The 12,106-nt window shown below is 49.2% G+C and overlaps 1 protein-coding gene across 3 annotated transcripts in view; it reads left to right on the top strand.

Annotated features, from left to right (window-relative positions):
* The window catches only part of Loxhd1 (lipoxygenase homology PLAT domains 1), a 150,696-nt gene that overhangs the window by 88,558 nt on the left and 50,032 nt on the right, over positions 1 to 12,106 (top strand). For all 3 annotated transcript variants that reach the window (XM_060376894.1, XM_060376893.1, XM_060376895.1), the window contains 6 exons: positions 166 to 270; positions 2,161 to 2,289; positions 3,402 to 3,566; positions 6,199 to 6,380; positions 9,418 to 9,534; positions 10,371 to 10,533. In XM_060376894.1, coding sequence (XP_060232877.1) covers positions 166 to 270; positions 2,161 to 2,289; positions 3,402 to 3,566; positions 6,199 to 6,380; positions 9,418 to 9,534; positions 10,371 to 10,533 — 861 coding nt within the window. The remainder of the gene's footprint in view (positions 1 to 165; positions 271 to 2,160; positions 2,290 to 3,401; positions 3,567 to 6,198; positions 6,381 to 9,417; positions 9,535 to 10,370; positions 10,534 to 12,106) is intronic.

Below are 12,106 nucleotides of genomic sequence, written 5' to 3'. Positions count from 1 at the left end.
GGTGAACAGACACGTTTGTTGCTTACCACAGCTCACTGCTACAGGATGGATACAGGGGAGGAACTGGAGTGATGGAGGCGCAGTGGACAGATCATGGCCTCCCCTTCCACTTCTTGGTACCCCCAGGTGATCTAAGTTCACGTCTCTGTCCTCTTCTTCCTGCAGATAAAGCAACCACATTCTCAGTGACCGTAAAGACCGGGGACAAGAAGAACGCGGGCACAGATGCCAACGTCTTCATCACACTCTTTGGCACACAAGATGACAACGGTAAGAAAGAAACACAGGGCTTTTCTGGGCACCCTGGCAGACTTGTCAGAAGGTCTCTCTCTTTCTGGAAACTCTCTTGCATACCTATCTCACAGCAGAACACAGTACTGGGCCCAAGGAGACAAAGGCAGCTTCTCTGTTCCTACAAAACCTCTTCTGCCTGGAGCCAGCCTGCTCCTGCTGTGCTTGCCCTAACTGTACCCCAAGAATCAAATGGAAGAAAGGACTCTTTCGAGTTCTATAAAAATCAGCCCTGGGAGTTCCAGGGATCCCCATGATAAGGTCTTCAGGGAATTCCAGTTACTCCAGAAGCTATACAGAAGCTCAGGGCAGGTGGCACCTTCAATTTAGCATTGTCACCTTCTGATCAACTCTCCCAGGTGTTCTGCCTGCGTCTACAGAGGAAACAATTCTTCATGCAGTCTTCTTGCATTAGCTTGAAGCCCTGGGCCAACACTCGAGGAATGAACCTACCTGGCCCCTGACCGTGAGGCGATTCCATTCTAGTGCAGTGATGCGCTAATTCAAAGCTGGAGCCTGATTGGTTTATTCAAATTTCCATTCCAGCACTGGCTGTGTGACCAGGGGCAAGTGGCTTAGCTACTCTGTGCCTTAGTTTTCCCCATTTGTAAAACAGCGATAAAGCTTTACATGTCTTATGGAACTGTGAGTTTCATTACACTGAACACTTAAAATTTGGGGGTCAAAGGGGTACTCAAAAACATCAATTGTCACTACTGCTTAGTAGGTCGAATAGAACAAATGGTGTTTAATGAACAAATTAGGTCACGGCTGATAATCAGTGAGCCTGGGTCATGTCTGAGGGACCACCTGGAGCTTTCCGCTGTCATCATGTTGAGCACTCGTCATCGTAGACTTCTTCAGGCCTCACAGTAGCTCTGCAGGGAAAGCACTGGATCATCTCTTTCCAGTGTTTGAGGAAGCAAGTCATAGACACCAAGCCGTTTTCCCAGGACCAATGGATGGTAGGAGGCAAAACCAGGCACCAGAACAGGGTGTCTGTCTGTCTATCTGTCTGTCTATCTGTCTGCCTGAGCAGTTATGTCAGTCTGCCCTAAGGTTGAGTGTCAGAGGCTTTCTGCAGGAGGGACTAGACCTGGGGTGATGGGCTTCGAGGCCGCATTGTACCAAGCGGGCAGGAGGGCGTGGTGAAGACTGATGTGGACACCACAGCCCCAAATTTCATGTGTGGCACTTGAAGCTGTCTCTCTTTGTAGGTCCAGGTGAGTCTCCAGGGAATTCTTGCACGTCACGTCCCCATAGGGATCGCTGGTGGTCCGTGGGTGTGGGGAAGGCGACTTTGTCAGCGGGCCTGCCCCATGCAGAGAACTGTAAGGTTGTGGAAGAAGAGCCCACACTGGCTGTAAGCCCTGCTGCCGTTTCCTGGATGAGTGTGGAGGGGGCTTTGCTGCAGATGCAGAAAGAGGACTGCGAGCATACATGAAGGGAAGATCAATAAGGAAAGACTACATACACTGCACACACACACACATACTGCACATACATAGACACACACCACACAAGCACATACACACATATACACATACCATACATACTACACACATACACACACCGTACACATACATGCATCCTCCACACACATACATACATACACACAGTCACCACATACATACACCATACACACCACACACATGTACACACACCATACATGCCACACACACATATGTACACGTCACACACATGTACACACACATGCACACACACACACACACACACACTGTGGGTGGAGTGGCACCTTTGATGGTCTGATGGAAACTCAGAAGGTTGGGCATCATTAGGATGGTGGGTGAGGCCAAGTTGGGGGGGCCTTAGAGGCAGCCAGTCATGTTGGGGTTCTCTGGTTGGCAGGAATGACCCTCCTGAAGTCCTCCAAGACCAACAGTGACAAATTTGAGAGGGACAGCATTGAAATCTTCACTGTGGAGACGCTGGAGCTGGGAGAGCTGTGGAAAGTTAGGATCGGCCATGACAACACAGGTCTGGTTTCCCCTCTTTCTGTCCTGTGGTAGAACTCGGGAGCCAGGGGCAAGTCAGTGTGCACGGCAGTCTTCCAGGATGGCACAGCTTCCGGGCCCCACTCACCCGGCGGAGCCTTGGCTGCGGCAGATTTGGGGCTGGTTGCTCTGCCTGGGAACCTGAACACGGGTGCTTTGAGGAGCCCTTTTCCAGATCCCAACCCCGGAGCTTGTAATGTGCAACTGTGTTAGAAAGCCCCTGAAATAGCACAATGGCTCTCTGGCCTGGCGGTGCACTGGTGTCACCCTAAGTGGGAGGGGGCATTGGAGCATGACCCCCAAGTCCACCAGGGTGTCTCTGACTCAGGAATTCTGAGAATGTGCTTGACTTTCAAGTCCCTTGCTCATACACAATTGCTAGCCTAGATACCCCAGTGCAGGACCAACAAGCCGGCCTTATCTTCATGGAAGCCACTTGCAAAGCAGCCAGGCAAAGGTGTCCATTTTTCCACAGGAAAGTGGGACTCTGTGCTGTTCCCCAAAACTCTGCTTCTTAGGGTGAGAAGAAACCCCTTCCTCAAAGCAGGGGCTGGCAGACTGTAGGATTAGGGTCTCTACCTGGTCTTCACTTTCTTCCCTAAGCTTAGCACCTGCTGCCTCACCTTTCATCCATCACAAGCAGAATCAGGGAGCTGTGGGCCTCATCTCCAACATATGATGAGAGGAGAACGTCTCCGTGGACACAAGCTTTCTTTTCATCCCTGAGCTCCTGCCTAGAGCTTTGCCTACCCTGGACAGCATCCATGCTTCCCTTGCCCAAACTTGCCTACCCTCCTGTTACTGCCTCTTGGTGCTTCTCCTAGACCAACAACGACAGGTTGGTCTTCTGCCTCTGCTCTTCCACTGTCCCTGCTTTCACTGGTCCAGCCTGGAGTGAGATGCAGTTTCAGCCATGTGTATTAATACATGTCATCTTGACAATGCTGTCAGCAAGACGGTGCTACAGACCTGGTAGAGCTCTGGTTGCCAATGTCAAGAAGGGGAGCGTCCCGGGAGTCTCTGAGCTCACCCCAGGAAGCTGCATCTGCACACACTCTTAACGGGCTCTGCCTTTCTCTCTCTCTCCATCTACAGGCAAGGCCCCAGGCTGGTTTGTAGACTGGGTGGAGGTGGATGCCCCATCTCTTGGAAAGTGCATGACTTTTCCCTGCGGCCGTTGGCTGGCAAAGAATGAGGACGACGGAGCCATCGTCCGGGACCTCTTCCATGCAGAACTTCAGACAAGGCTTTACACGCCATGTAGGAACCCTCATGGCAAGGCTGGTCCTCCTGGGGGACCCCATGACCTGTCATCCCACCTCAGCCTCCAAGCATGCTCTACAGCTGAGCTAGGGTCAGCTCAGAGATTCTGTTCCTCTCTCTTGTTCTTTCCCCAAATGTCCTGTGCTCTGGGGTTGAAGGGGTACTGTGGGCCTAGCCCAGGACCCCAAAAGATAATACGGGGTTTATTCCAAACTCTTCCCGACACTTACATCTGACAATGTATCACCTAGCCTCTCTGGGACAATGATGGGGGTGGTCTTGAGGAGCCATGACCCGATCACAATCCTCTTTACAGTCTACTGGGCCAGAGAAATCCCTGTTCTGAGGTTTTTCTGCTGATGGGGGTTGTGGAGAGAACTTGAGGGTAAATATAATTCCTTTCACTGGACAAATCAAAGAGGCATGAAAATGTTCACATCTCATGCTCATGTCCCTGTAAGTCTGTGCTAGGTGCTAACACCCAAACGGAAATCAGCCCAACTGTGAAAATCTGTCAGAATTTGGTGAAATCTAAAATTCACACAGAACATTCATTTTTTTTTTCTAGCTACATAATGAACAGTTCTAATTTTTTTTCTCAAACAACTTAGACTTAAACAGCATGGACCAGAAACATGCTTTTGCATTGCTACAGCAGCCAAAGAGGAAACCAACTGGTCATCAGTGTATTTTCTGAACTGAAGTGACCTTTCCCCTAGTCATGGCTTGGGCAGTGCAGGCTAGTCTCAGGACACTCAGCAGGGGCAGCAGGAGTGAGAGAATGCAGCCTGCAGCAGCTGCCAGCTCCCTTCCTGCACCAACAGGCCACGCCTTGTATCCCAGCAGCGTGGGATTTCACATGGTCTGAGTACACGAGCATTCCTCTGTATCTTTGGGGATTGGTTCCAGGACCCTTGCAGACAATAACAGTTGCTCAGGTCTTCACCTCTCTGTGTCTTGCTTTCTCCTGTGATAAAACGGGCACAATACCAGGCACCAAGGGGGATTAAAATGACTGTCGAGGGTATAGTGTTGAATCTGGTGGACAAGTTCCCAGACTGACATCAGCACAGGCATGGAAGCCTCTGTCCGTCTTCAGAGAATTCTTTTTAGTACACTGAAGGCAGGCTCCTCATTGGGAGAAGGTGGGGATCCCTAAGAGCTGGTAGCTCCTCATATGGATGGCTCCCTTTAAGATCCAAAAGCACAAAATAAGGTGTGTTTGCTTGTGGACTCCTCTGGGGTCTTAATTTCCTTTTTATCTTCCTTCCTTTCTTTGTTCCTTCCTTCTGTTCTTCCTGCCTTCCTTCCTCCTCCCTTCTTCCCTTCCTCCCTTCCTCCAACTCTTACCTCCTTCTGTTCTTTGGTAATGTATGTGATATATCATGTGTAACATGTGTGTCGCTGCATGCTGAGGTCAGACCTCAGTGTTATATGTCTCCTCAATTGCTTTGTACCTCTTATTTTTCAAGACTGAAGCTGCAGCTCCCATCAGTTCGGCTAGGCTAGCTAACTGGTAAACTTTAGGGGTCTGCTCGTCTCTTTCCTAGCCCTAGGTGCTGGTGATGTTGGTGTGTGACTTCAGATTGCCTAGCTTTTTATGTGGGTTCTGGGGATCTGAATTCAGGTCCCCCTGTTTGCATGACAGACACATTACCCACTGAGCCCTCTTCCCAGCCTGTATTCATTCTCTCTCTCTCTAGCAATCCATAATGAGCACATTCATTCATATATGCATGTGACAAGCAAACACGTCACAAAAATGACCTCACTCGGTATGGTAGGCAAGAGTAATTTTTGTTCAGAACACTACTGACTGCTCACTTACTTCCATAACCTGCTAATGAATCTCGCCCTGTAGTTGACACTGCTATTTTAGATTAAAAACTTCAAACCATAGTGTGAGGTGTGAATTAGGTCCACCCCATAGACAATCTGAAGAGGGGCTTAGGAATATCTGCTTATCAATCTGTCCAAGAGCTCCTGAAGAGAAGATCCCCAGCCCACACAGAAACAGAGGGTCACGTGTCATGGAGCAGCTGTGCTCAGAAGTTGCTGCTCTAATGTACCAACTCTCCTTTAAAGACAGATAGCCCTGTGGCTATGGGAAAACCCCAGAGAATCCCTTTCCTCCTCCTGGCCACTCCCCTATAAGAAGCATCTATAAAGCCAGGGAAGCTGAATGAGAGGCCAGGTGTGAGATGGATTGTTCAAGGGAGCAAATGAGAGGCTGAGAGCCAAGGACAGGATGAGGAGAGAATAGTGTCCTATCATGGCAGCCTGGGTGACCTTACCAACAGTTTGCCTCTGAAATATAAAGCTCCGGGTTACAAATAACTGCTAAGCCTCATGTTGAGGGCACTTTAATGGAAACCAAAGCTCCTGAATAACTTGTCCAGGACACACTAGTCATCAAGCTAGGTTCTAGATTCGGGCTTGAGATTTTCAAAATCCATTACCTCCATCTTCAGCCAGCCTGCAGTCGTAAATCCATGGTCTGAAGGATCAGGGGCTGTCTTTGGATACTAGGCATGAAAAGTTGATGCTATAAAGGACTTGACCTCATCTACGGTTTCTTCTATTTTTTTTTCCTGCCACCCCTGGTCTTGCCTTCTGCTGTCCCTCTCAGTTGTCCCTTATGAGATCACCCTCTACACTAGTGATGTCTTTGCTGCTGGGACTGATGCCAACATCTTTGTAGTCATCTATGGCTGTGATGCTGTGTGTACCCGGCAGAAGTTCCTGTGCACCAACAAGAGGGAGCAGAAGCTGTTCTTCGAGAGGAAGTCTGCCTCCCGCTTCATTGTGGAGGTACCTGACTCTGTGCCCTGCCAAAGATGGATGGGGTTGGAGTAGCACTTCATCTAGATTGACCACAGCCAATAGGACATGAGCAGCTTGCCTAGCCTCTCCGAGCCTCCCTGTGTCCAGTCAGACAGGAGGGCAATAAAGCTAGCTGGAGCTTTCTAGGACAAGCGTCATAATTAAAGATGACAAGTGACCAGAACCTGGGGAAACAAAAGCCATACAAACAGGACATCTTCTTGCTTCTCCCATGCAGCATGGCTTCCAGGAAGGCAGGAGCTGGGGTGCTGGGTGTTGCAAATCTCTCCCAGGAGATTGTGCAGGGCTGTGTCACCTACTTGGCTTTCAAGCTATAGCCAGTTGAACACAGAACTGTTGTATGTTTCATGGCTCCTATCAGGTTTGGGCAAGGGATTCTGCCGTCTGATGTTTGCTGGGAGATGTGGGTTCCAGCACCTTGGAATTCCCACTTGCCTCTATGCAGAGCAACTCATTATGCTTGCAGAGCAACTTGTTATGTGCTCTAGCATGGGCAGTGAGCTAGCATGGGCAGGAGACACAACAGAAGAGCCCAGACTCTGCCTGCCAGGAGCTTGTGGGATAGCTGGAGAGCCTAGTCCTCCACACAAGATGGAAAACCTGGGATTGACACCATCACTTGTCCTATGGGATTTATCTATGTTCACTTAGTGGACTCTTGTAACAATTCTGTGATGTACTGGCCATGGGTAAAGTGTAGGGGCCTGTGGCACAGCAAAGGTAGTGGTTTTTCCCAAACCACACAGCTAGCATGCAGGGGAACCAGAATGAAACCCGGGTAACTGACTTTGGCATGTGTATTCTTCTACCCTGTGGTAGACTCCCAAGTGGACTGAGATTGCCATTAGTGTTCAGAGAGGAAAGGGTCCTGGAGGAGATGGCTTAAAGCCAGGCATGTGGGTGGGCCTTCTCAGGACAAGGAGGAGAGGCATTTTGCACTCAATAGCCCATGAGTAGAACAGGGACAGCAAGGGGCCAAGGAAGAGAGGCATTTTACCCAATAGCCCATGGGTGGAACAGGAGCAGCATGGAGCTTGAGGGGCCAGGAGGAGCCTGGTGGGACTTAGGAAGAGGGTAGGGATGAAGCCAGACTTGAAGAGGAGCCAGGAGCTTTGGGAGCCTCAACTCGCTGGGTGATGGGGACCAGTGGTGCTATGCCCTTGTAGTATGGTGGGAAACAATGTCCAGTTTGTTCTCCTCATCCAGCTGCTGCCCCAAGAATCTCACTTTCTTTCTCACCCTCTCTGGGAGCAGTTGGCTTTGGTGGGAGGTCTCTCGTGAAAAAATCAAGGCAGATTCATTCATCTACACAGACTAACATCTCTCCACCCATAATGATGTTGTGGGTGGATCATGTGACGTCATCAGTGCCCGGGTAACATCTCAGCAGGGCTTTCACCAATGAGGTCCCCCATTACTAGGCAACCATAATTTGCCAGTTCATTTGCTGTTGGTGTTCCTTTCTCAATGTTTGGCTCTTAGGGGAACAAGGGAACTTGAACAAATGAAAAGGCTTTGTCTCCTAGCTTCTCTTTCCTGCCTACATTTTCCACCTCTCTACACTTCCCTGATGGATTCTCTGTCCGTCACTCAGTTCACAGCTCACTTTCCTGTCCTGAGTCTGAATCAGCCATTAGCAAACTGCTCCCCATCTCTGTAGTCCACCCTAAAGGCTTGGCTGGGGAGAAGAACACTGACCAGTTAGGATTCCTGAGCTCTTCTGAAATGCCAGCCCTGTTCTAAGTCATTGACTCCTCATGACAATACCTAGAGGATGGTGCTATAACAATCCCATATCACACATAAGCACCCAGAACAAGAAACATTTGAAACTTACAAAGATGGCATTATGCAGTGAGCTAGGGAGTTCAGCTCCAGAGCCTTCTTGGGCAATGCCTTCACCCCTCCTAAGGAAGAATACTAGAGCCTTTTCTGATGCCCATACCTTCTGAACCTATCTATGAGGCCCATCACCCCTGATTACCAGTCCTCTGAAGGCCTCTTTGCTGTCCATGGTACCACAGCCAAGATGGTCCCCTGATACAAGCAATTAAGTTTTCCTAAGTCCCATTGAAGCCACATGCCCCAAACCTTAAAGCCTATGGGACAGGAAAGGGAAAAGAAGACCCCTGGTAGAAGAAAAGCCAGGGACCCTTCATTTCCCAGCCACTTTGGTCAGCAAGGTTGTCAGTTGAGATGCTGTGGACCACAGCCTTCACTTGGGGCAACAGTACTTCTCTGACAGATAAATAAGATCCATTTAAAATTTCTACAGGCCTTACATTACCAGGAAGCACCAATCTTTGTTTAGTTACTGAGCTCTCTGGGCTTGCAAGGCCTCTAAGGACCATTGTGGCCATGGATTCTGTTCTCTGATTCAGAGCAGGTGTCAGGTAGTAGAGCATCTTGGGAGGAGCAGCAATTTCATGGAAGCTGTGACATCCTTGTCAGTCTATGGGACAGCATGGTGCTTGATCAGGTGACAAAAAAGAACCATGCTGTGGTCTTTGACCTAGGCATGATCTCAGTGGAGTGTCCCAGCCACGGTCCTGGCTTTGGGTGACTCAGACACCATTTTCTGTAAGTTTGAGGGAGTAGAATTTGTAGAAGTATAGAAAAAGAACTGCCAAAGTGGAGGGGCTCTTAAGAAATGGAAGATTTGGACATGGCCTGCCTAGAGAGACAGTAGCACGGGCTGTACCAAATCTCCTCTTCTGAGACCCAACTCAGTTCTTAGAGGACATACCACGATGGCTCCCATGGCATCAAGAAATAGAGTCAGACACCCCTGAAAGACCCGAGTGCCCAGATCATGGCCAACTATGTCCTGACTGAGGGAATGTAGCATTAGCATGTGCAGAGCAGGGGCTCAGCCTGCCTACTCAGTAGAGACACGTGGAGAGCAAATAAGGTCCAGAGGGATCTGAATATGGCTGCCCCAAGGATGTGCAACGTGACCGAAGCCTTTGCGCTAACACGCAGTGCCTTCTTTCCCTTTCTGAAGTTAGAAGACGTGGGTGAAATCATTGAAAAAATTCGGATTGGTCATGATAACACAGGCGTAAACCCCGGGTGGCACTGCTCCCACGTGGACATCCGCAGGCTCCTCCCCGATAAAGACGTAAGTCTGAGAGGCATTTGTCCCGCTGCCTCATCTTCTTCTTCTTCTGGAATTAGGTCACCACATACTGGCTTGCTGGCTGCTCCAGCCTCTGGGACATGTTAACCACCTTGGGTCCAAGGCAGAATCTTCAAGAGATCAGGGAAGAGTCTGGCCAGTGGTTCTCAACCTGTGAGGCGCAACTCCTTTGAGGTTAAATGACTGTTTCATATGGGTCACACATCAGATATCCTACACATCAGATATTTACATTATGATTCATAATAGTAGCAAATTACCGTTGTGAAGTAGCAACAAAAATAATTTTATGTTGGATGTTACCCTGGTGTGAAGAACTGTGTTAAAGGGTTGTTGCAGCATTAGGAAGGTTGAGAACTACTGACCTTGGCAATCTAGTCCGGTCTATGTCTCTGTCCCAAGCTCCAAAGCAACAGGACCAGTGAGTGATCAGCGTGTCCTTGCTTCTACTCAGGGTCAGCTCCAGAGGGAAATCTAACCTGAACAACTTGGAAAACATTAGGAAAATGTAAACTTCCACAGTTAGGAGATGGCGAGCTGCTGGTGACAAGATGGGGTCACTCATTGACCCCATGCATCTGGGAGAGGGGTCAGATAGTGACCCAACAGGTGTAGGCTTCATAAAGCTAACTCCTCCTGCTGTGGTTGTGCGAGTCTCTAAGGCTGGGTCTCCTCTAATTGGGCCAGGAAGGTTCCCCGTGTCTTCTCACTATGAGGAGACGCCTTACTTGTCTTTGGCTCCTGTGAGCTTGATCATGCTGGCGAATCTCTGGAGTTGGTGGTCTCTCCTCACAGACTGGTTTTCCTCCTCGCTCCAGGGTACAGAGACCCTGACTTTCCCATGTGATCGATGGCTGGCCACCTCTGAGGATGACAAGAAGACCATCCGAGAACTGGTACCTTATGACATCTTCACTGAGAAGTACATGAAAGACGGGTCCTTAAGACAAGTCTACAAGGAAGTGGAAGAGCCTCTGGACAGTAAGTGGGGGGGGAGGTAGAGGTGGCCCTTGTCACACAGGAAGCTCTGTGACCACAGCCCTGCTGGTAGAGCATCTGCCCCTGCCATGTTGAGCCTACTCACACTGGAGGATGGTCTATGCTGTGACTGGGAAACTGAGGCTCACAGAGGTCACAGAGCCACATTCACACAGCTGGTAGATGGCAAGCCAGTCTTCAGAGTCTGGCCTGTTTCCCTCAAGTGTGTGTTCAGATAACACCCACTACCTGCATTACCGTGTTCCTAGCTTTCTGTTGCTTAGCTCATTGGGCTACTAGTTGATGTGGTATGGCCCTTTCTGCTCTTGCTGGACAGTCTATGCCAGAGTGCAGCTCAGTGGGAGAGTAAATGCCCAACACTGCTTTGAAACCCTGTACTGTAAAAGATTTGTTTCTTAAGAAAAACAGAACAGAATAAACAACAACAACCAAACAAGGTAGAAATCTCCTGGCAAGAAATCTCAGGAGATTAGGTCCAGGATCTAGGTTTGTCCAAGGTTGTGGGGTTTTGTTTTCTGCATGAGCCAGTCACTGTCACCCATGGACGTTATTTCTTGTCAGAACTTGAATCATCCCGACCACACACTCCTTGTGCCTCTTCCTCCCTTTGGTCTCAGTGACGTCACATTTTCTGGTTATCCTCCTACCTCCCTCAATAGTCTGCTTAGAGTAGGTCCTTTCTTGTGCCTACTGGCATGCAAGGCTCATCCCCCAGCCTTCTCTAACTACACTGTGTGCCCATGCCTGTACATGCACACACACACGTGTCCTTCCTTTACCACACAGCTAGCACTGACCAGCCACTCAGCTCTGAGTAAGCTTTAGATATCCGAGAGTCAATGTCACCTGTAGACGTTTCCACCACTGATGATACACAAAGGGTGCCCATGGTCCTCCCCAACGTGGTAGTCTAAAAAGACCATAGAAGCTCCAAGAACCTGGAAACCAACCCAAATTTATAGTGTTACGGTTTGGGGAAAACTGGAGTAACACCCAGGATTCCATTAAAACTCAAGGTTCTCTTAGGAAGCCAGTGGGGGCAAAAAGCAAGAGCTTTCTGCTATGAGAGATAGGAGACAAGAGGCAAATGTGTTTTCCTTTTTATGTAAAACAGTGACAGCCCCTGCTTTCCTTTAATCTAAACCATCTTGCTCAAGAGTGCCTCTCTCTCCATCCACATCCTTTTCTCCAAATTGTCTTTACTATTCAGTCAGGGAGATGTATTTTTTTTTCTATTTGGACCACAGATGGACAAGCCAGGCTGCTGTTCCCAGCATCACTCTTGGGATGTTCTTTCTAAACCGCACTTCACAGAACCTTCTCTGAGGTTTCTAAGGAAACACCTCTTCCTTGACAAGCTGTGTGGCCTGGGTGGGATGTGAGGGAGGAGGATCCAGAAATAGCTGGATCCTGTATCCCCGTGTTGCTCAGCATCCAGAAGCTGAATTGGTTTTCTCAATTCCCAAAGGACCAGAGAAAACAGCAGGAGGTGGAGTGGGGGTGTTAGAAGATCATTCATCCAGTCTGGGACAAGGGCGCCTAGAAAAGGAATTTC

The sequence above is a fragment of the Meriones unguiculatus genome, chromosome 2, assembly GCF_030254825.1.
Source record: "Meriones unguiculatus strain TT.TT164.6M chromosome 2, Bangor_MerUng_6.1, whole genome shotgun sequence".
NCBI lineage: Eukaryota > Metazoa > Chordata > Mammalia > Rodentia > Muridae > Meriones > Meriones unguiculatus.
The sequence above is the reverse complement of the archived record's forward strand: the minus strand, read 5'-3'. Positions and strand labels throughout refer to the sequence as shown.